Below are 24064 nucleotides of genomic sequence, written 5' to 3'. Positions count from 1 at the left end.
TTTGCAGAAATTTACCCCGTGGTAAGTGATACTTCGAGGAAAGGAAATGCCAAGAAAACACAGGTCTGAAAGTCCTGGCCACAACAATTGCAGCTTTTAACTTTGCTGGGTAGACTTACAATTGAGTCGATAAAAAAATTCCAGCTTAAGAGGGTTAAATATTGGAGTCGACTTATACATGATGTCGACTCGTATTCGAGTATATACGGTATACTTCCCCCCCTAGTATATCATTCAGTTCTTAGTTCTTTCCTTCAACCTTCATTTCCCAACTTTGGTCCATTTCAGGTCTTAAAACCTTTCTTCCAAACAGTCTTAATGTATCAATACAGTAGAGATGGGAATTGGCAGATGCTGCATAAATGTGTTTTCTGGTTGCTTGAGACTCAATGTTGAAAACAGGCCTAGCTAATACAATACAATACCCCACTCTATAAACTGTACATACCATGAGCTCTGTATTAATGTTAAAACACAGTAATTGAAAGTATATGAACGTTGGTGGAGCCATAGAACCCAGTCTTTAAGCACAGCAGAGCCCACAAACAGTTTAAGAAGTTGGCCTTCACCACTATGAGTACTTCCAGCAATTTATGCTGGTTGGTTGAGACTGCTGTTTAGTTGAGTTCCGGATAACCAGGACTCACTGTATCTTACTCTTAGTCATTGTCCATGTTAAAACAGCCCTGATAACAGTCTTGCGAAACATTCTAAGCTTGGAGTTCTTGTGGAAAGAACTGGAACTTAGAAGGTCTTTTTGGAAGTATAGCAGGTCTTTCCTCCAACAACAATCTTAGTTGTAACCCTTTCAGTAACATTATTGTTGCTGATGATTGTTTATCCCAAGTTTTGAATGATTTAACATTCTCATATTGATAATTGTTTATTTATATTACTCTGTTTTCCCTAAGTCTCAGACTCCAAATCTCACATTGTTTTTCTGTAATTGAACGCTCACTTTGAGCTATAATTGTGAAATCAGCTGCATATGCTGCCAACTGTCTTATTTGGAATGTAATATTACCATTCATATCAACTTTACTTGGTGCAGCTTCCAGCACTGAGATAAAAATGCAACCTCTCTTAAATGAGATATGTACTGTAGCATGTGGCAAGAAATCAGATTCCTGGGATTATTTCAGTCTAAGTTTGAGAAATAGTCTTTTTTTTTCCTTTGGGGTAAAAGAAATGTATCTTTGTACAGTTTCTGGAAACATGAATCTGCAATTTATAATTATATTGTTATTATATATGTATATTGTGCCCATATTATGCCACTTAGGGCTCATTTCCACTTGTGTGGCGTGCATCTGTGAGACGCGCGCCGGCACTGAGCGGGTGGGCGGGATTGCAGGCAAATCCCATGAGCCGTGCCATGCACGGCTATGGGAATCGCAGCCTCCCAAGCGAATTCTGCAGGGGGTTCCGGCCGAATCGCTACCTCAAGCTCCCCTATGGCACAGTTTCCCCGTGCGATTCATGTGCGGGGAAACTCTGCGGAATCGCAGCAGTTTCCACGTTAGTGGAAACGGGCCCTAAATGTACTTCAGAAAAAATCTAACCCTCACCATAGCAATGGTCTTATGTCCCTACCATAGGCTAAGGCCAATTTCTTTAGACGATACATTAATTTCTCAGAATTGTGGGGGGATGTAGTAGGTGACTGGTGTGCCCAAAGGAAACCCATGCAAGCACGGAGAGAACAGTCTCCATGCAGATAGTGTCTTTTGCATTCAAAATGATGCTACCAGGAACTTTGATTAGCTCACTTTAGCCACAAGTCAGATTCAGAATTATAAATTTGAAAGTTTAACTTAAATTATTGTTATTGATTTATAAAGTGCCAACATATTCCAAGATGGTGTACACAACAAGAAACAAACATGGGGTATATAACAATACAGACAATGGTATACACGCATACACAAAATATAGACAATGGTACATAATACAGAACTGGTAAAGGTAGACATCACAGTTATTACGGTGATATATGAACAAAACTAAATTAATAGTTTTTTCTGATTGGAGGCCATCAGAGATGACCAATGACTTGTTAGAGAAGGGCAGAACATATTTCGATCTTGGAGAATATACTGTAATTCAGTATTTGGCGTCATTATTTTCTCATTTTACTGCAGTTAATTACATTTTGACAACTGTATTTCTCAAAGAAAGCCAGCTAGGAATTTCAATCTCCAGGCACTAATGTATTCCTAGCACTGTATAGGCACTCAGTGATAGAGCTTTTTTTAATCTGTGTAAAATTGCCTTGATAAGCTGATTTCAAATACTGTGTTTCCCTGAAAATAAGACCCTGTCTTATATTAATTTTTGCTCCAAAAGATGTGCTAGGGCTTACTTTCAGGGAATGTCTTATTTTTGGGGAAACACTGGTAGTTTTCCTATACAAAATGCATATACTGCATGCCATGCTGAAACACAAGCAGCATGCACAGAGCTTGTGGTTTGCAGATATTGACTCTCACTTACAAGAAACTGATTCTGCTGATCATGTGGGTAAGAGTCTATTTCTTGCAGGCAGAGAACTCTGTCAGGCTCCCAAGAGCTGTGTTAGGATAAGCTGTATGTCCTGGGAAGAGGTGAAGAGATTGAAGTGCTGCTTATCACGACAGATCAGGAGGGCTGGCTCTAACAAAAACATAAATTGCCTGACACATATACAGGACTGTAGAACTCACATTATACTGCTGCTCTCCTGTATCCAGGCTTTGTATTGAGCGTGACTTGCTGGTGTCTTGTGGGCTGCTGCTAGGGCTTACATTCGGGGGATGTCTTATATTTCAAGCATGCTAGGAATTCCTGCTAGGGCTTATTTTCAGGGGATGTCTTACTTTAGGGGAAACACGGTAAATCCACTTTCAAGTACTCTGTCAGTATTGTAGACATTGTGCACAGTTTTACAGATTGTTATTGCTATAGACTGCAGTTTTTGCAAAGAGATCAGTTTATGCCTGCCACTTGTAGTCTAAACAGCAAGATGATGCAACCCAAGCAGCAGGGGTAGTGTTGGGCGAACAGTGTTCGCCACTGTTCGGGTTCTGCAGAACATCACCCTGTTCGGGTGATGTTCGAGTTCGGCCGAACACTTGATGGTGTTCGGCCAAACTGTTCGGCCATATGGCCGAACTAAGAGCGCAGGGCCGAACGTTCCCCGAACATTCGGCTAGCGCTGTGATTGGCCGGATGGGTCACGTGATTCGGACCCGAACGCGCTCTGATTGGCCGAACGGGTCACGTGGTTCAGGTAAATAAATACCCGATCCACGTCATTTCTCCGCCATTTGTCTGTGGGTTTAGCTTTGGGTAGGCAGGCAGGGTAGTTCTCTCTCCAGCCAGGCTAGCCAGGGTCCACCGGTCATTGTGTCGCTGCTGGGAATAGTAGTACACCGCTCACCCACACTATATAGCATTGTGTTTACTGCCACTCTGTGTGTCTGCTGGGAACAGTAGTACACCGCTCACCCTGTATAGCATTGTGCTCTGTGTCGCTGCTGGGAATAGAAGTACACCGCTCAGCCTCCACTGTATAGCATTGTGTTTACTGCCACTCTGTGTGTCTGCTGGGAACAGTAGTACACCGCTCACCCTGTATAGCATTGTGCTCTGTGTCGCTGCTGGGAATAGTAGTACACCGCTCACCCACACTATATAGCATTGTGTTTACTGCCACTCTGTGTCTCTGCTGGGAACAGTAGTACACCGCTCACCCACCACTGTATAGCATTGTGCTCTGTGTTGCTGCTGGGAACAGTAGTACACCGCTCACCCACCCACCACTGTATAGCATTGTGCTCTGTGTCGCTGCTGGGAACAGTAGTACACCGCTCAGCCACACTATATAGCATTGTGTTTACTGCCACTCTGTGTCTCTGCTGGGAACAGTAGTACACCGCTCACCCACCCACCACTGTATAGCATTGTGTTCTGTGTCGCTGCTGGGAACAGTAGTACACCGCTCAGCCACACTATATAGCATTGTGTTTACTGCCACTCTGTGTCTTTGCTGGGAACAGTAGTACACCGCTCACCCTGTATAGCATTGTGCTCTGTGTCGCTGCTGGGAACAGTAGTACACCGCTCAGCCACCACTGTATAGCATTGTGTTTACTGCCACTCTGTGTCTCTGCTGGGAACAGTAGTACACCACTCACCCACCACTGTATAGCATTGTGCTCTGTGTCGCTGCTGGGAATAGTAGTACACCGCTCACCCACCCACCACTGTATAGCATTGTGTTCTGTGTCGCTGCTGGGAACAGTAGTACACCGCTCAGCCACACTATATAGCATTGTGTTTACTGCCACTCTGTGTCTCTGCTGGGAACAGTAGTACACCGCTCACCACACCACTGTATAGCATTGTGCTCTGTGTCGCTGCTGGGAACAGTAGTACACCGCTCAGCCACACTATATAGCATTGTGTTTACTGCCACTCTGTGTCTCTGCTGGGAACAGTAGTACACCGCTCACCCACCACTGTATAGCATTGTGCTCTGTGTCGATGCAGGGAACAGTAGTACACCGCTCAGCCACACTATATAGCATTGTGTTTACTGCCACTCTGTGTCTCTGCTGGGAACAGTAGTACACCGCTCACCCACCACTGTATAGCATTGTGCTCTGTGTCGCTGCTGGGAACAGTAGTACACCGCTCACCCACCACTGTATAGCATTGTGCTCTGTGTCGCTGCTGGGAACAGTAGTACACCGCTCAGCCACACTATATAGCATTGTGTTTACTGCCACTCTGTAACATGAACAATGACCATCTGTGATGGGTTAGCGTTTCCGGTCCCTGTTTATTGAATCTCTTATCTGTATTACATTTATGACTGCATGGCGGCAAAAAGCATGCTATCCGCACGCTTCTTGTCCTCATGCAAGGCCTGGGTTGTTGCGTCTGAAAGGGTGGCCTTCTCCTCCTGCGCCTCCTCCTGTTCCATCACGTGTGCTGCTGCTGGGTTAGTGTTGCCGGTCCCTGTTTATGGAACCTCTAATCTTTATTACATTTATGACTGCATGGCGGTAAAAAGCATGCTATCCGCACGCTTCTTGTCCTCATGCAAGGCCTGGGTTGTTGTGTCTGAAAGCGTGGCCTTCTCCTCCTGCGCCTCCTCCTGTTCCATCACGTGTGCTGCTGCTGGGTTAGCGTTGCCGGTCCCTGTTTATGGAACCTCTTATCTTTATTACATTTATGACTGCATGGCGGTAAAAAGCATGCTATCCGCACGCTTCTTGTCCTCATGCAAGGCCTGGGTTGTTGTGTCTGAAAGCGTGGCCTTCTCCTCCTGCGCCTCCTCCTGTTCCATCACGTGTGCTGCTGCTGGGTTAGCGTTGCCGGTCCCTGTTTATGGAACCTCTTATCTTTATTACATTTATGACTGCATGGCGGTATAAAGCATGCTATCCGCACGCTTCTTGTCCTCATGCAAGGCCTGGGTTGTTGTGTCTGAAAGCGTGGCCTTCTCCTCCTGCGCCTCCTCCTATTCCATCACGTGTGCTGCTGCTGGGTTAGCGTTGCCGGTCCCTGTTTATGGAACCTCTTATCTTTATTACATTTATGACTGCATGGCGGTAAAAAGCATGCTATCCGCACACTTCTTGTCCTCATGCAAGGCCTGGGTTGTTGTGTCTGAAAGCGTGGCCTTCTCCTTCTGCGCCTCCTCCTGTTCCATCACGTGTGCTGCTGCTGGGTTAGCGTTGCCGGTCCCTGTTTATGGAACCTCTTATCTTTATTACATTTATGGCTGCATGGCGGTAAAAAGCATGCTATCCGCACGCTTCTTGTCCTCATGCAAGGCCTGGGTTGTTGTGTCTGAAAGCGTGGCCTTCTCCTCCTGCGCCTCCTCCTGTTCCATCACGTGTGCTGCTGCTGGGTTAGCGTTGCCGGTCCCTGTTTATGGAACCTCTTATCTTTATTACATTTATGACTGCATGGCGGGAAAAAACATGCTATCCGCACGCTTCTTGTCCTCATGCAAGGCCTGGGTTGTTGTGTCTGAAAGCGTGGCCTTCTCCTCCTGCGCCTCCTCCTGTTCCATCACGTGTGCTGCTGCTGGGTTAGCGTTGCCGGTCCCTGTTTATGGAACCTCTTATCTTTATTACATTTATGACTGCATGGCGGCAAAATGCATGCTACCTGTGCAAAGAAAACAGACATTTCCCGCATTTAAAAGACAGTTTTCCCTTTGAAACTTTAAAATCGATTTTCTCAAAAACTATAAGCTCTTTTTGCTAAAAAAATTTTCCTCTTGTACCCACTCCCAAGGTGCACATACCCTGTAAATTTGGGGTATGTAGCATGTAAGGAGGCTTTACAAAGCACGAAAGTTCGGGTCCCCATTGACTTCCATTATGTTCGGAGTTCGGCGCGAACACCCGAACATCGCGACCATGTTCGGCGAACGTTCGCGAACCCGAACATCCAGGTGTTCGCCCAACACTAAGCAGGGGTAGCACAACCCTAAGAATCCGAAACTCCCTCAACATAGCAGCTTTGGCCATGTGATCAAAATGCATATAACAGTGACTTAGTTATCTTGCTACAGATATTTTACATTGTAAACATTTTTACGTTAAGATTGTTGAGTTTTCTGAAAAAAGTAACAATAACTTGAGTTGATTAGCAATTCCATTCTCATGAATAGCTAATCTACCATTCCTCTAAATTAACACTTTTTCCTATTTTGTATATGTGCATCTCTTAGATTAATAACACAGAAGTGGGACAGGCCATTGTACTTGGCGCTGGAGGACAGTTGAATGAAACCATCCGTAAAGTTCTCAGCTGCCACGTATGTCTAGGTAAGTTAAATCTCATCTAATGTCTGAAAACATCAAAACATTGTTTAAATGCTCCTGTTTTGCTATGTGGCCAAGTGGCAGGAAGACTGTCAGAAGCTCTGGATAAAACACAGAATATTATACGTTTTTCTACAGCTTAAATGTTGCATAGCTAGAATATATTTTTTATGTAGGTCACTAATTTGTGGACTGTGCAAACCAGTAGAAGTTTCATTCATAAATTATGCACTATGCATCATCCAAAAAATATGTGGTGGTTAAATATGTTGTGCTGACTAAATGACATGTGTTTGGACAAAGGGGTAGGGTTTGTAGAAAAGGCGGACATCATTCTACATTCCCGGGACAACATGATGTTGAAACTTAATCTGTCTCTTCATCCTATGTTCTTATCTGTAGATATATGTGAGCCTGCTGGTGAATGTGGTGTCAGCCCCCCAAGAGGAGACCTCCGGGCCCGACGTTCAGCTGCCAACGATGTTGATATTGATCTAGCTTTCCTTCTGGACAGTTCAGACTCCACAAGTGCAGGACAGTTTGCAGAGATAAAGAGATATGTCTCCCATGTGATTGGACAGTTGGAACTTAGTCCAGATCCTAAATCATCTTCCCACCATGCACGCATATCAGTACTCCAACAGGCGCCCTATGAACATGAGAAGAATTCTAGCTTCCCTCCTGTGAGAGTCGATGTCGGACTGACTGAGTATACCGAGAAAGAAAAACTGCAGGGATTTATCCTGAATAAAATGACTCAGTTATATGGAGCAAGAGCTCTGAATAATGCTATCAAGTATGTGGTGGAACATGTATTTGAGAGTGCTCTCAACCCAAGAGCCACAAAGGTTATCTTCCTCATCTTGACCGGAGATGTGAAGTCCCATGAACTCAAACAGCTGCGTCAAACTGTAATTGAGGCCAAATGCAAAGGTTTCTTCTTTGTCATCTTAAGTGTAGGCAAGAAGGTGAATACTGGGCATCTGAACGCATTGTCAAGTGAACCTCATGATGTTTTCTCCAAGAAGGCTGAAAAGGCATCAGAACTAAATGAAGAAAACTTACTAAGATTTGGGCTTCAGCTACCAGGATTTATTAGCAGTAAGTGCTAGCAAAAATAATATTTGTACACATAACACATCCACATTTGTAGATATATATCATTCACAACTCACAGAAGTAGTATGGCACTATTTTTGAAGGTGAAAATTACAAACCATTTTCAAAATGTAGATGTCCTTTAAAGAGCATATAATCCAGTGGTGACACCAAAACACATACAATAACTGAAGTGGAAAATGCAGAGCTGTAGTTCCATGGTAGCCATCTCTGGTGCCATCTTAAAGGATAAGGAACTTTCCTTGGGGAGAAACATCAAAGTAGGAAAGGGGATATAGACAACCTAGAACCAATATGGTGTTGTATCCTAAAAATGAATGGTCAAGGATAACAGAAGAGATGAGGTACTCACAGACACAGATTACCTGAATGTTAACTACACACAATGCAAGAGTGAAAACAGGTCAATCCCAACTTGGTCTGCTAAGAATCCTGTTATTCTCTAAACAAGAGGAAAGGGTTAGTTGGGGAAGGTAATATGCCCAAACCTTCATCTAGAGGGTGGATATGATGATTTACTGCACAAGTTAAAGTAGGCAGCCACAGTTAATTATAAACTGTTTCAAAAGAGCGTCAGGGGTGGCACTTATCAGGCAGCTTAACACACTTTTGATCTGAGATACTGAGTTTATTTCTACTGTAAAGCACATTGTTATTGTGTCTTATTCAATATTAGTAACCAACTGTATCCCAAGAGTAGAGACGTTGATTTCAGGATGTAATCTTTTGACCTCTTTGTAAGTGCATACTTTCTGCTTACCGTGACATAAGATAAAGTGCACGTGCTGAAAATCTGTCTGGAGGCCTATTTTTGATATCACTGAAATAATATACTAAAGAGGCACTGTAGTGACTTATTGTAGAATGCAGTGAAATATTCAGGATACTCACTTTTATGGTAATTTTCATGGTTTCAGCATCAGAAGCACTTCCTATATCTATATATTGCTATATAGTGGAATGTATCCCCACTCTCCCAGTGAGGCTTAGCCTAGGCTGTTTAGCTATGCAGAATTCTCATCCCAGAGCATTCTTGGAGACCAAGCATTAGTTCCACTGATGTAAAAATTCTCAGTAACAAGCATTTTGCAGAGCTGCACCTAAAAGGACTAAAGATGTTGCCACCTGGGATACATTTCAGAATGTAAATCATTGGTATATTGGAAAAAATAAGCAATTTTATTTGTTATTTTCACTACAGTTCCTCTTTAATATAATCTTGCTTTTTCTTTAATGAAACTCTGGAACTGAAAATCTGAATGACTTCCTATTACTGCACAGCAGTAATAAAGTTAATGGAGACTTTTGATAACACTCTATCTCCTTCCTCCATGTATTGTAGGTGAGAATGCATTCCATTTATCTCCTGAGATCCAGAAACACTGTGATTGGTTCCAGAATGACCAGCCTCCACGTACTTTACCGAATGATGACATCAATGAAGTGTGAGTAAGGCTGATCTCTGTTACATTTTATGCCTACAGAGGTAAACTCCACTAGTAACATTTAATATAGGCAGTATAAGAAGGAGGTCCTATTTGAAAAAAAAAAATAGACAAGACATAACCCCAGAATTAGTAGTGAGAAGAACTCATAGAGAAGCATGTGATTTGTTTGATCAGCTGAGACTTACATATCTATCACCTTACCAAATAATGACCGTCACTAGCTATTAGTGGCAATTTTAAGACTTGAAGATTTGCTGGAAAAAATAAGTAGTCATTTAAAATCAAGGTCATGTAACTAATCCAATCAACAAGCAGGAAAAAATGAGTTCTTATCATTCAGATTATACAAAATTACACTTTATTGTAATCTGAGAAGTAAATCAATACTATTTCATATAACGCAAAGACATACTTGCAAATTCAGACTCTTCCATTCCTAAATGCCTGGTAGCACCAAGCAACACAGTCTTGTAATAGGTCTTGCTTTTAAAGAAATAAAAATTAATTTACACAATAAGAACCTTGAAACCTTGCAATGTTTTTCATACATAGGGCTCCAATGTGTCTAAACCTTTTTCTTCCCCCTTTGTAGCAGCCCCATCAACTACCGGTATCTGTTTGATTGGAGGCATTCATGCCATAAGCTAAAAATATGCTATTGACATGAATCAATTTTGGTGTGTATAGGTGTCAGTGGGCCCGGCCCCTGTTACTGACTATCAGCCACTCCCCAAGCAGTCTTTCTGTAACCCTATGCCAGGAATGTAATCAGCAAGCTGTTGTTGAATATATGGCTGAAAGTATGCATTAAAGTATACATGTTACCATATAGTTTTCCAGGAGACCAGGGCTCAGATGCAGTTAACGTTTTATCCCGAGTTTTCTCCTAGGAGATAATTTTTCATCTTCGATTTAAAATAAATTTCCAGCACTTTTCAACTAAAAAAAGTACTGTATATTCCTGCGTATAAGACTACTTTTTAACCATTGAAAATCTTCTGAAAAGTCAGGGGTTGTCTTATACGCCGGGTATCATTGATGCTGGGTGATACCCCCTATCCTGTTACCGTCTCTCAGATCTTGCTGCTGAGGACTGTAGTGAAGCGGCGCAGGTGCACATATGTGTGAGTTCTGAGAGGCAGAGAGGGAGGTAAATAGGATACAAGGGTGGGTCAGAGGGGTGAAAGAGGAGTATTTTATGGGCACAGCCCGATCTATTCTTCCATACTGCTCTGATAAACAGGGAGACAGGGAGAGCTGACCAATCAACCTTAGGGAGAGGGAGAGTTCACCAATCCAACCAGTCAATTGACTATATACTGTTATATACTGGGTACCACATACAGTACAGCACCAGTATATGATTTTTTTAAAATTTGGTGTACGTTGGAAGAGGGGTAGTCTTATACGGTGAGTATATCACAAACTCTATATTTTAACTGAAAAAGTTGGGGGGTCATCTTATACACCCAGTCGTCTTATACGCCGGAATATACGGTACCCAAAAAATAGGTGAAAAGTAGTCTCAAAATTATTTTGTGTATTTTCTTGCTTTCTGATGGCTTAAAGGGCATTTTATTTAAAAATATCACCTAGGAGAAAACTCAGGTGAAAAAGTGAATAGCATATGGTCCCAGGTGTTTACCTGTGGACTCAAGGGCTTAGACCTCCAGCAGAGATCAGCATGCTGTGTGGTGTAGTAATCCAAGTTACCTACACGTCCACTCCTGCCTGGTAGTTTGAATTCTCTCCACCCCTGTGCTTTTGGTTCTAACCCCTCTGCTTCTTCTTTCTTGTTTGCTCTTATGATCGACATGTGACAGTTTTGCATCATGACCATTATGAATTAGGAAAGCCATGACTTGAAATATGAGTGCTGCATTCAGGAGAAGTGTAGGTGACAGCAGTATCATCAGCACGCTCTGCTGATCTCTACAAATATACAATAAGGACAACAATATGATGAGGCAGCACCATAATGAGAGGTTACCATAATATATTATGCAACTTTTGCGGGGTAAAACACAGTTTGTTTAGTTTAGCACTCTGTACTGAAAGAATACACAAAAATATTTCATATAAAGCAGTTGCTTCATGATGTTTCTAACAAAAATTGTCAGGTGTGTCAAACTGTGCTGACAGTCTATAGATGAGTGCAAGTGTCAGAACAGATCAACACTTGCTCCTGCTCTGTTTAGCTAACTACTCATGCAGCAGGGTGGGGGCTTTAAGACAAACCAGAGCTCTGTTGCCATGTCTTAAAAGAAGTAAAGTTTGTGCTCACTATCAAAGAACTCTGAATTCTTAGCAATCTGTAAATAAATGTAAATAATTTTTTTTTTTAAAGTGGTATGAAACCCAGCATTTCTTCTTTGCGCTTAAAGATTAGTTACAGCATATAATATACTACCACAATTTTGTTTAGCAGAGCAGCATTCATACAGTTAAACACAAGACTAATTTTCCAATAGAAAGCTCCCTGCAGTGAGAGCCACATCCAAACTGGTGATAGCATTATCTTCTGTTTACTTATTTGTAGCAAGTGAAGAATGTAAACATTCCCTGGCAGGAATTTGTGTCCAGAAAAGAGACAACAGCTCAGAAATTATTACTGGGTACATTACAATGTAAATACACCAGTTATGAATAAAATGCAATGGCAGCTTTCAGAGCAAATAAACTATATTTTTGGGAACTTGTCATTTCTAAATTAATAATAATACTTAAAGCATATGTGATAACTGTATGGGTGATAAAAAGTAGGAAAACACATTTTTATTTAATATTATGTCAGAGTTTAATACCACTTTAATAACATTTTACTCAGGTACTTGTTTATATATAGAATTTTTGACAAAAGTGGAATTTTCCGACATGCAAGGATATGAATGGGAACATTCCTTAGTTAGAATTCTGTGTGAACACTGTAGTCTTACATCTTACATGACAGGTCCTGAGCTGGCCTACAGAACATGTGAGTTGCTTCAAAAAAAGAAAGTCAATACACTTTATAGTTTGTGATAGACTTAGTAAGTTTTCCTTATGGTTGGTCTCTCTTGAAGTCTCTATTTCTGTCTGTTTTATGCCCTGCAGGACTGAAGATACTGTAGCACCTGATGAGATAACGTCCAGTCAAAAACCTGAGGTCATAACAGTGCATGGAAACACAAATGCCCCAATAGGTAATAATAGCTACATTACCGGTATCATTCTACAATATATTATCACCTAGATTATCATCCATGAGTACTGTTGGTGTTTGAATTTTGTACCATGTGGTTCAGAACCTGAAAAGATGGATAGAGGAATTTAATCACATCGTCCTGCTGTTTGGTGCTGAAATGGTGCTGAATGCATGTGTTCGGGTTCTGAACCATGTGGTCTCGAATTCAAACACCAAAACTATCCATAAGTCCAATGCTTGTTCAAACTTGTTTGTGCAAAATGATCCCATAATGAATTTTCCCTCCCCAAAGCCCTGTTAGGGTTAACTAAATATGTCGAATGAAATCTTGGAAACGTACTTCAGATTCATTATGCATTAGTTGGATCTCTTGCAATGTAATCATCTAAATGCAGTATGAAAACTGTGGACCTGAATGCTTGGTTTTAATATCAGTTTTGGTCTCTGTGTTAGATCTCATGCATCAGGTCATGCCCTGTAAGACTTCCTTGTCTAGTACATGTTTTACAGATTGGAAAAAACATGGGACAAGATGTGTTTTTCCTAAAATATGGCAAAACCAAAATACTACCGTAAAACTGATTTCAAGCTGAAAGCTGTTGTGTGACCTCTGAAAATAATTTAGCACAAAATCTGCCCAGCAATGTCCTCTCCAACTATCTATAGTTTTCACATGTTTTTGTTTTTACTAAATAAATTCTGTACAGAGACACTAAACGTATGCAGTCCATCACAGCTGGTGTACCAGATGTGCACATAAAATAACTTCAAATACTTCTCAAAACATAGTTGACTGGTGCAATGAAAATTTAGTACCCATTGTGACCTTTGTGCATAGTGAGGTCAGAACAGTGTGGTGAGTACCTGTTCTTATGTTTTTACTGAGGCCATAGCACTTGGCAATACAAACAGAAAATAGAACTCAAAATGAATAGTAGATCTACACCAAAATACATTCAAATATTACAAAAAAATGATGGTAAACATCAATATAATATTCATATACTAATAATTATCATATATATTGTATGATAAAATAAAGTGGAGAAGGGCAGGTAGATGGAATGGGAGAAAATAACCAAAAGGCCAAGACAGGAAGGCTGAAGGAAGCCCATTCTCTAGTGTAGCCTCCACTAGAATAAATTCTACTATAAGAATGACTATCCTTAAATAAAAAAGAAACAATAAATAAAATAAAAATAAATCTGATTGTTAAGCAAGTTCCAAGGACAAAAAGTTGTTCCATACTCCAGATGCATCCCAATACATACAGAATAATGTATTGTATTTGCTTATCCGTAGATCGATAGATAGCTAGATAGATAATAATAATAATAGTATTAACTCTTTTGACAAGACAAATAACATTTATATTGCGCTTTTCTCCTTGCGGACTCAAAGAGCTTGAGCTGCAGCCACTAGGGCACCCTTTGTAGGCAGTAGCAGTGTTAAGGAGTCTTGCCCAAGGTCTCCTCGCTAAATAGGTGCTGGTTTACGGAACAGGAACAGCCAAGATTTAAACCCTGGTCTCCTGTGTCCAAGGCAGAGCCCTTAACCAGTACACTATCCAGCCACTACAAATGTATAATAACTTGCATGAAACTAATTACCATAATTATCGAATGTGTCATAATTGATCATAATTATTCATAATATTTTCAAAGTAAGTGAAGTATGATCCGGTGTTAGCCATGGAGCAGAAATGCAGACATCAAACCAACAAACGTTGATTCCGGTAATACTGTAAATGACCAATTGTACATAGTTCAGTACAAGCTTTCAGTTCTGATCCAGTTCTGTATCATGCCTGAAGAAGAAACTTAACATATTGAAAGCTTGCAATAAACCATGTACAGTCAGTCATTAAAGGTATCACCGTAATCGACGTTTGTTGGTTTGATGTCTACAATATTTAAAAAAAATGTTTTTACTTTGTATGGAAACTCCAATTACTGTATACAGATATTATGCATACAAACTGGAATTCCATGGAGGCACCCAGGTATACTGGCCAGATTGCTCAAATGGTCCAGGTACAACCAAAAGCACGAAGGAGGCGGCACACCACTTGCTGCAAAAGATGCTTGTATTGCGGACCTGTGTACATGTTCCGCAATACAAGCATCTTTTGCAGCCAGTGATGTGCCACCTCTTTTTTGCTTTTGGGTATACAGATATTACCCTTTCTCTTAGCAGTGCAGAATTATAGCTTAAAAAACATCGTAGTAGTAGGACGAGCTGTGAGTTTGTTATTAACAAGAGATTTCATGGTGTATTATTGCTGGAGAACTTGAAGACCATTTAGGCCCCGTTCATATCACGGAACGCAGGCGCGTTCCGTTCAGAACACAACGCACAGGAACGCACGTCATGTGCGTCTCTGTGCGTTGCGTGGCTGATCCCATTCACTGAAAGTGAATGGGACAGCCACGCGTTTTTACAAAAAATGCATGCAGCATGCGTTCCCGGACCGCACAGGTCCGGAACGCATGCAGTGTGAACATCAGACATTGCACTCTATGCAATGTCTGATGTCGTGCGTGTCGGCCACCTGCACGCGTTTCCAAAACGCGACTGGAAACGCGTGCAGTGTGAACGGGACCTTAAGGTCATTTTCATATTATTGCTGTTTTTTTTTCTAGATGTCACCCTGACTCCAGAAACCACAACAATGCACAGGACTGAGTTGCAAGTATATGATATAACAGAAAACAGCGTGCGTCTGAGCTGGGCCAGTACTGATCCCCAGAAACCTCATGTCTACGAACTTAGTGTCAACTCACAAGCAGACCAGAGTCTAATTCTTAAGCAGAATGTTACAGGCACAGAGAGACTTATTGGAGGACTGGCTAGTGGACAGATATACCAAGTCACCATAACAGGACAGCACAAGAGTCGTGGCCTAGTCACTTACCAAGCCACATTCAAGACTAGTAAGTTTCTGCATTATGAAATCTTGTTCGTTGTTAGGTGATTTAACTGACAACTTTATAAGGCAATGAACTGTTTGAACTGTGGTGTAATTGCCTTCTTAAAACAGAAGGAAATTTGCAATAATTCAGTTATAAATGAACATTTGTGGTTACCCACAATGCACACCTACTAAATATGCAAATTATCCCTTTCCGCCCTTGTTAAGCCAAGCAAGCATCCAGAACTGCTGGTTTATAGCAAGCCTATAGCTTTAAGTTTGAACTGTGGTAGAATGAAACCTGGAAACTAGTTCTAAAGCAAACCTGAACTTAAAATAAATGAATAAGATAATCAATTTTTTGCGTAGTACATTAGGTAAATAGAACTTAAATGGAGTGCCAAATTTGTATTTTTAGTTAAAGCTGAATTAGGCTGAATTTCTAAGACTGGATTTTAAATTGAAGCCATGTCAGTGTAAGGTAAAATCTGCTTTATTCAGCTGCAAAACCTAAGGAATAACAGCTATTTGAACTTTGCAGCTCTGTCTTGTTATCAGCAGCATTTCCTTAGCCAAAATAAGTGTTTTGACTTTTGGTTACTCATCGGGAGAGCTGTGGCTAAATTTAACTTTGGCTAACTTGCTCATTTACATAGACTAGTACACTATATGGCCGTGTACATATCATCGTGTCACATGTCAGTTCAGGTACACTTTAAGCAGGATGATTCTTTTCCTGCATAAATAATAGTCTTAAAGCTCAAACTAATCCTAAAATCGAACAAGGAAAATTCATGAAGCAATCATGTTGATTCATATAAATTATATGAATTACCTGAATAGAGTTTTTCAGATTGAAAGACCCCATTGTGCACTTCTGCTTACTTGCAGTTGTGCGACTTACATTTTTGTTTCAGGCTCCTTTTGCAGAGTGTGAAAGTGTCCCACAATATCTGCCAAAAACTCTTTAGTAATAAAACATGCTGGAAACTATTCACCAGTGCAGGTCCCCTCAGCATGTTCCCAAATCCCCCTTTATAGAACATAACACAGAGAAAAGAGTATGGGGAACAGCCACTCAAAATGACCAAGAATGATTGTTTCAGACTTGAAGCAGGTTGTTTCGAAACTAGGTGCCACTATAGCAGCAATGCAGGGGGGCCCTGCTAAGTCTACTTACGCCATTGCTTCAGACCACTATTTCTGTAGGTCTGTAAAGGCCTTGTAATTCACAGCCAATGCTGCCACTCACTCTTAACGAATACTGCTGTGCAAAGTATTACAGGATAAAGGTTCAGGTTTTTCTAATGCATATAAAAATGCATATTATATTTTTGCTGAATACATAACTAGATAAAATGGTGTTTCTCTGTGCTCTCTTACAGTTCAACATGTATACTGTATATAAAACTCTTGTGGTGGTGCAACCCAATAATTCCAATTTTCTTTAGTTAAAATTAAAAATCGAATTAGTTAGTATGACTTACCCAACTTTGTACGTATTCTGTGCACCTTGTTACTACTACTTTATATCTGGGTTAGAAAATATCCTCCTGATTTGACTCTCTGCTCACTGATAATGAGGGTTGCTGTTAACAGTGTTTAGGGGCCTCAAACATGGCAACGATTACTTGTTCAGGATGTAGCAGATGACAGAATGTACAGATGGAAACTGGCCAGTAACTGGCTGGGATATCTGGGCCTGTGGAATACAGCTGTTTGGTCCAAATGCAAGATGATGGCTCCCTCCAATTTGGCAGAAAAATGTTGACCATTAAAATCTAGGCTTGGCTGTTTAGCAGTCACATCATGTTCAGAGAGCACAAGGCTACATTCACAAGGATGATCTCTATTATATTATCTCATATATGTTTATATATTACAGAGCAGTACACATTACAGTGGTACAGTTCATAAAAAAGCTTCATGTTCTGTAACAGCTAAAACCACCAAGACCATTTTAGTTAAACGTCTACCTGAGGGGATATGTGACATGATGAGATAAACATGTGTATGTACAGTACAAAACATATTAATGGCCAGGCTGTTTTACTTGTTTTATTTTGCTGTCTGAAAGAGTTAATTTCTAGGCGTGGAAGTGACAGCTTCTGTCTTGTCGATACCTTGTTGGGAATCGAGAAATCCTCAATGATAAGTAAATTAGAGCCATAAAAGTTTTCCTGGCAGAATACAACTTCTGAGGGCAGGGAGAGATACATTACATGAACTCTTGAACATTTTCTAACTCTAGGACACTTAATAGGTTGCCACTAATTAGAGACAGTAAAAATATTTTTTAGGAGTAAGAGGATAAATAAAATTGGTTATCTCATCACTTTATTTTTACCTTGGGTCCACTCTAAAGCGGATATACAACCTGAAAATAAAAATGCTGGGGTCTATCTGTAAGAGAAAGTTATAATTTCCGTAACTTCTCCCCAAAAGGTTTCGTTGAAGACCCTGAATCAGCTGACTTCCGGCACATGCTTCCCACCCCCCTGAAAAAAAAACCATTCTGTCTTCTCTATCGAGATAAAAAAAAAACATTAAAAAGAATTTAAAAATACTAATACAGTCATTGTTCTTCTTTCAGGTATATCTCAGCCCAAGGCAGAGGTTGCCATTCCAGAGGTCATCATACCTAAGGTTGTCGTGCCTGAGGTTGTCGTGCCTGAGGTTGTCGTGCCTGAGGTTGTCGTGCCTGAGGTTGTCGAGCCTGATGTTATCGTGTCCGAGGTTGTCGAACCTGAGGCTGTAGTGCCAGAGGTGATTGTGCCAGAGGTTGCGGTGAGCTCCGAGACAGTTATGACCACAGAACCATTGGACAGTCCTGACATAGGTAAGTGTTTGATGAAGACCTAAGATAGATTTGGATCTTCTGCTAGTAGTTCAGCTAGACCCACTGGTTGGAGAAGAATAACTAATAACAATTCAAGCCATATAGGAGACCTCAGGGCCCAATTAATATAATTATGTCTTTTCTAAGGACATATTGTCAATATTTTGGTATATTAGATAAATACTGGTAATATGAAGATAATTAGGCCTGTGGAAAAAATGGCTTCATAGAGGCATATTGAAGTTGAAAATGAAAATTATTTAAAATGAATCTTGAAGAATATGATGCTTGCCCATCCAATCACTCACTAGCAGCTTTAAAGGTGACTAAATCAGAACCAAAATGATGTATGAATGGTTTAAGTCTACACACCAAAATCTTGCTTTATCACTTCAATCACATTTTTTGTGTGGAAACCTAACAATGGTAATATTTGCAGTTGTATTCCTTCTCTTGATGCTGTGTAAATTACAATTCAACATCCTTCTCCAAACATTTCAAATATGATTTAAAAACTGACCCAAGTGTATATAATAATTGATATGATTTGTCCTTACAAACACACTGAGTTCTCAAGACTGAAGCTTGCTTGTTAAATACCTGTGAACAACTCATCATATTCAAAGGGTCAGATTGTATCCATGCTATGCATGTTGCTTGGGCACTACATCTCACTCAGCCATACTGCTGTGAAGGCCACTGTGCATCGAAAATCTCATTAACATTTCTTTATTGCTAATTCTCCACTTCAAAGATTTGAATCTTCGTTCTTAAACAAAATCGGTTGTTAAATCAGAACCCTGTGCCATCTCTGTCCCCTGTACCTCCTCCGTGTCCCCAGTGACTCCAGTGTACCTCTCTGTGTCACCTCTGTTCAGTGTACCCCTCGGTGCCACCTCTGCCCCACACGATGTGCCACCTCTGTCTCCACTGTGTTCCTCTGCCTCCACTGTGTCCATCTGTATCGCCTCTGCCACCCTTTCCCCCTTTGTACCTCAGAGATACACACAGTATATATATATATATATATATATGTATATATATATATATATATATATATATATATAAATATCAGTTTCCTATTGCTAACATTTAAGTTCTGTTTGTCATTTTTCTGCAAGGAATGGCTGGTCATAAAAGTATGTATTTTTACTTTTTCACTTAAGTGGAAGTGTGGGCAGTATAACTAAATGTAGTGCTAACAATAAGTACCTTTTTGGTGCAATTTCTGCCATATAAACAACTCTCCATGTTGCCTTGCCACAGAGATGATGTAGGCAACTACTTCATCATCAGCCTGCACTGGTTTAAAGGAGTCAAGTTGTTGTGTTACAATGGCTAGGGAAGAAAAAGGCTATGGGTAAGGGGGGCACTATCACAGCTAACTTTAATATTGTCATGGGCAGCAATGCAGGTTTTACATTGGGCACTCTCAAGTACTCTATTCTTAACAATCGATATCAAGTACCAAAACCTGCCATGGACAACTGTACACAGGGAAAGAAAACAGTTGGTTTATGGTCACCACTAATTAAAGCACATATAGGAGTGATCATTACCAGCATGGCAGTAATGAAAAGTTAATTTAGAGGTCGAAGGTGGGCTCCACTGGTCTAGGGACCCTGGTGTGGTAGCAACCTCTGCACTCCCTATTGCTATGCCACTGGTTGTCATATTGAAAGGAGAAGGTGCCCATTACCAGCCCAGAGGATGGAATTATGAACCAGTTTTCTCCAAATCACTAGAAGTATGACACAAGTGGCATGCGTAAGAGCTAACTACAACTCATAGATATAATAACTGACATTTATTATTTGCCCACACTTCCACTTTCAATTATGTATAGCTTGTTGGAAGTGGGTATGGAAGTGGGGATAGAAAATAGATGGTTATAGTGGTCCAAATCCAAGTTTGGTGACCTGACAAAAATAAACTTGTTTGTTGTGAAAGTGTAGTTACTGTCTACATCAGTTTGTAAAAGAGGTTAGACTATATTAACCTCAATCAATTCTGATGCTATCATAAACTTATAATAATGGAAATTTTTGTTGCAGTACTAGCTGCAGAGCAATTGCAATATCTTGACTAGTAGGCAGTCCAGAAACCCAATATTGTTCATTTTCCCCTCTAACATTAAGAGGATCAAAGTCCCATGTCAGCCTTTAAGTATGGCCAATGTCCACGTGTTCACCTTGTAACTCTACGTACTCTCTGAAATTCCACTTTAACAGATCCTTGCGAGCTAGATCTGGACATGGGCACCCAGTGCAAGGAGAATGAGGTTAAGTGGTACTTTGACAAGACAAACAAGATTTGCACCCAGGTTTGGTATGGTGGGTGTGGTGGCAATGCCAATAGATTTGACACAGAAGCTGAATGCATCAGTAGGTGTCAAAAGACGTGTAAGTATCAGACCCAGGGAACACCTTCTACCACTTACTCTTCTATCAAAATAATGATTTTTATTCCTGAAAATAACTAACTTTCTCTCCTACAGACTTTAGCTTTTGCTGCAGATACGGATGACCTTATGGATGCAGTCTTTCTTTCCTTCTTAGTAATCCTGTTTCTTCTGCATGGAAGCATGAAAGGCATTCTTTTGAATAATCCGATCATCAGTTATCTTTATTAACAGGACAAGAGCTAGCTTGACATCATAACTTTGAATTGCCTCAAAGCTCAAGGCTGCATTAATTTACCAAGTAATCTATTGTCATGCTTGGACCTCCAAGTTGTGTTTGTTACAGCGTTGACTAAACCTTGCCTTCAAGAACAGATCACTTCCTCTTTACTCTAAAAGGAAAAAAACAACACTAATTTGGAAGGCTATGAATTTTCAGGACAAAGTAATGTCAATGCAGCTGGTAACTAGTATGTGCTTGTAGCTTATGATACTTTTTAAAGGGGTTTGTACTTATTCTTTTTATTTTCAGGTATGCATTATAGCAAATCTGTAGGCACCAATCCATGAAATGGCAGTGCTGCATTACAGCAGGCTCCATATATAAATACAGTATAATAGATCTTTATGATTACCCTCAGTGATTGTCCACTTTTACTCAGCAACAACAAGCCTATGGCTGGTCCTATGATTTCTCTTCATTTCAGCGACAGGAAAACATGGGTATGGGTAAGCTCCCACCACCATGATATTAGTATAGGTAATGGGTGTGGGCACTACATTGTTTTTACTATGTTAAAGTTCCAGTCCAATGAATGAATTAATGGTCATTTTAGTAATGGGAAAAGGGAAATCAAAATAACTTCCTAGCAGAAATCAAGCTCCTATAGTCTACTGCCTCCACATCAAGATTTAAAGCATGGGACTCCCGTGCAGTATCACTGTGTTGAGAAGAAATCACAGCAGTGACCTGGGAGTAGTAGCTATCAAACTACATATCCCAACTTTTCCGACCTTATAATAGTTTACATAGGGTGTGCTACTGACCAGGCTGGCCTTGATACACTGCTAGTATGAGAAAGAATATATCAAGTAGTTGCCAGAACCAAAGCAAACTGACCACTTAGATGAAAAGCTTGAACGTGTCTACAGAGGTTGAAACAAAAATGATCACAATTCTGTTAACTGTGTCTCATAATCAGATCAACAGCATGCTTTTTGTGTTCAAAGTTCAACTTTAAGCTTTGAGAGTCCTTTTCTTTAAAGAGAATGTGACACAAACAAAGTGGTGGGATGCACTGCACATTTGGGCCCATACGCAATTCACTTTTTCTCCTTAGTTTTCTCCAAGTTGATATTTTCACAACTTGTAAATAAAATGCCCTTTACATCACCAGCAAGCAAACTAATACTCAAAATAATTTTGACAGTACTTTTTAATTTACCTTTTGGTACTTTTTCCATTGCAGAGTGTTAAAAAGTTAATTTGAATTGAAGATGAAAAATTATCTCCTAGGAGAAAACTCAGGTGAAAAAAAGAATTGCATATGGGCACTGGACACTAATTACTTCACATGATGTTTTCTTCTAGCAATGTCTGAATTAATGTTACAGTGTGGCTAAAGAAACATACTCTGGCTGTAGGCATTTTGAATCAGTATCTGTAGTGTCTCAGCACAGAAATGCTGACTGCTCAACATAAATCTTAAATACAAAAATCAAAGCTCTTAATTCCATTGGAGTTGATTCATTAATAAGAGGAGCACGAGTTATGTCACTTGACAGGCAGCCTATTGGGCCAATCAAAGTTTGCGAATCATGTCAAAGCCACTGGGCTCAGGGCGGGTTCAGTGGAGCGGCCGTTACTTAGAAGGAGCGCAAGTAAGTTAGCAGTGCACGCTACGCTGCACTTTCACGTGTAATGTGCACATAACTCGCACTCCTCTCACTAAGCTGTGCCATTTGGCCATTTTGCTCTGGGGTAGGCTGAGCACAGTTTGAGCAGGGGTACAAGGGGCAGCGCCTTGCCTTATGCTGGGTACACACGATACGCTTTTCCGCTCGATTCTGCGCTTGATTCTCTTATTTTCCGCTCGTTTTTTATCTTTTTCCATTCACTTCTATGAGAAATTGACCCAAAAAACGATTGGAAGGAATATCGGACGTGTCGGAAATTATCTATCGAATCCGTCTATCGAGCGCAAAAATGTATGGTGTATTCCCATCATTAAACCTGATGAAACAGTTCTTTAGCAAGGTAGTCTGCTATCAAGAATTTGTTTCGCATCACACATGAAAGCAACTAAATAGAGTATGCTCCTCTCCAGCTTCTTTCTGTGCTGAGAACCACAGTACTACCTGGTGATAATCATGCATGTAGTGTGTAAGTTTTATATGGAGTGCAATAATAATACCAGCTTGTGAGTAACCCCTTCCTACTCCTGTACAAGCTGTACTTGGTGCAGCCCTAAACAGGGTTGCTAAAGACACTGGGCCCAACTGAACTGGGGGCATTCAGATGTTCTCCTGTCCCAGGCTATAGCACCCATGTGCTCATAGCCTTAGCTTATTCATGTGTGCCAGATTCACTCTACAGTTAATATAACAAATTACTTATTATTCTGAAGTGCTGTATTTTGCAGAACATTTTTAAAGAACAATGAGAATTTCCTTCGACCACAATTTTTACACTCTCCATATGGTTCCCTTTCAGTCCCCTATTATTCCTCTAATGGCCTCCAGGAACTTATGATGTCATGTTTCCATCCAGCACTGCAAATGGTAGACAAACTCTTCACTGAAACATACGGAAAAGCTGTCTACCATCAGGTTACATAAAAAAAACCCTCAACAATGGCTTCTGTAAAGTGGCTAAGATCCTGATAGTGGCAGGTGCCAATGAGTGGCAACAGGTATTTAGGTCAATTAGGGAAGTAATAGAGGGCCTATGTGGCTCAATATGGATAGAAAATGAGCACTTATGCTTACAGTACATATTTCCAGTTGTATTATAGACACTGTAACATTTTATTGCTGCTTTATACTTTTTTTGCATAGAGGCTTTGGCCCTTATTCAGATTCACTTTTTCTCCTAAGTTATCTCCTATGTAATATTTTCACAGCTTATCAATAAAATGCCCTTTAAAGTGGTCTGAAACTCTGACATAGCATTCAATAAAAATGTGTTTTCCTATGTTTAAGTATTCATACAGTTATCGTATTTGGTTTTGTACACAAGTAATATTGTCGGCCTACACATTACAAGTTTCCAAAGTGTAGTTTATCTTGCCCTGAAAGCTGCCATTGTGTTTTATTCCTGCTGCTTTTTATTATATATT

The 24064-nt window shown here is 40.5% G+C and overlaps 1 protein-coding gene across 1 annotated transcript in view; it reads left to right on the top strand.

The window, feature by feature from the left end:
- COL6A3 (collagen type VI alpha 3 chain) overlaps positions 1-24064 on the top strand; it is a 170998-nt gene that overhangs the window by 126415 nt on the left and 20519 nt on the right. The window contains exons 37-43 of the mRNA XM_068245332.1: positions 6731-6827; positions 7227-7925; positions 9286-9388; positions 12485-12573; positions 15218-15508; positions 18080-18325; positions 20557-20727. Coding sequence (XP_068101433.1) covers positions 6731-6827; positions 7227-7925; positions 9286-9388; positions 12485-12573; positions 15218-15508; positions 18080-18325; positions 20557-20727 — 1696 coding nt within the window. The remainder of the gene's footprint in view (positions 1-6730; positions 6828-7226; positions 7926-9285; positions 9389-12484; positions 12574-15217; positions 15509-18079; positions 18326-20556; positions 20728-24064) is intronic.

Source organism: Hyperolius riggenbachi, chromosome 7 (assembly GCF_040937935.1).
Source record: "Hyperolius riggenbachi isolate aHypRig1 chromosome 7, aHypRig1.pri, whole genome shotgun sequence".
In the NCBI taxonomy this organism is placed as follows: domain Eukaryota; kingdom Metazoa; phylum Chordata; class Amphibia; order Anura; family Hyperoliidae; genus Hyperolius; species Hyperolius riggenbachi.
This window is presented reverse-complemented; position numbering and strand designations above follow the sequence as displayed.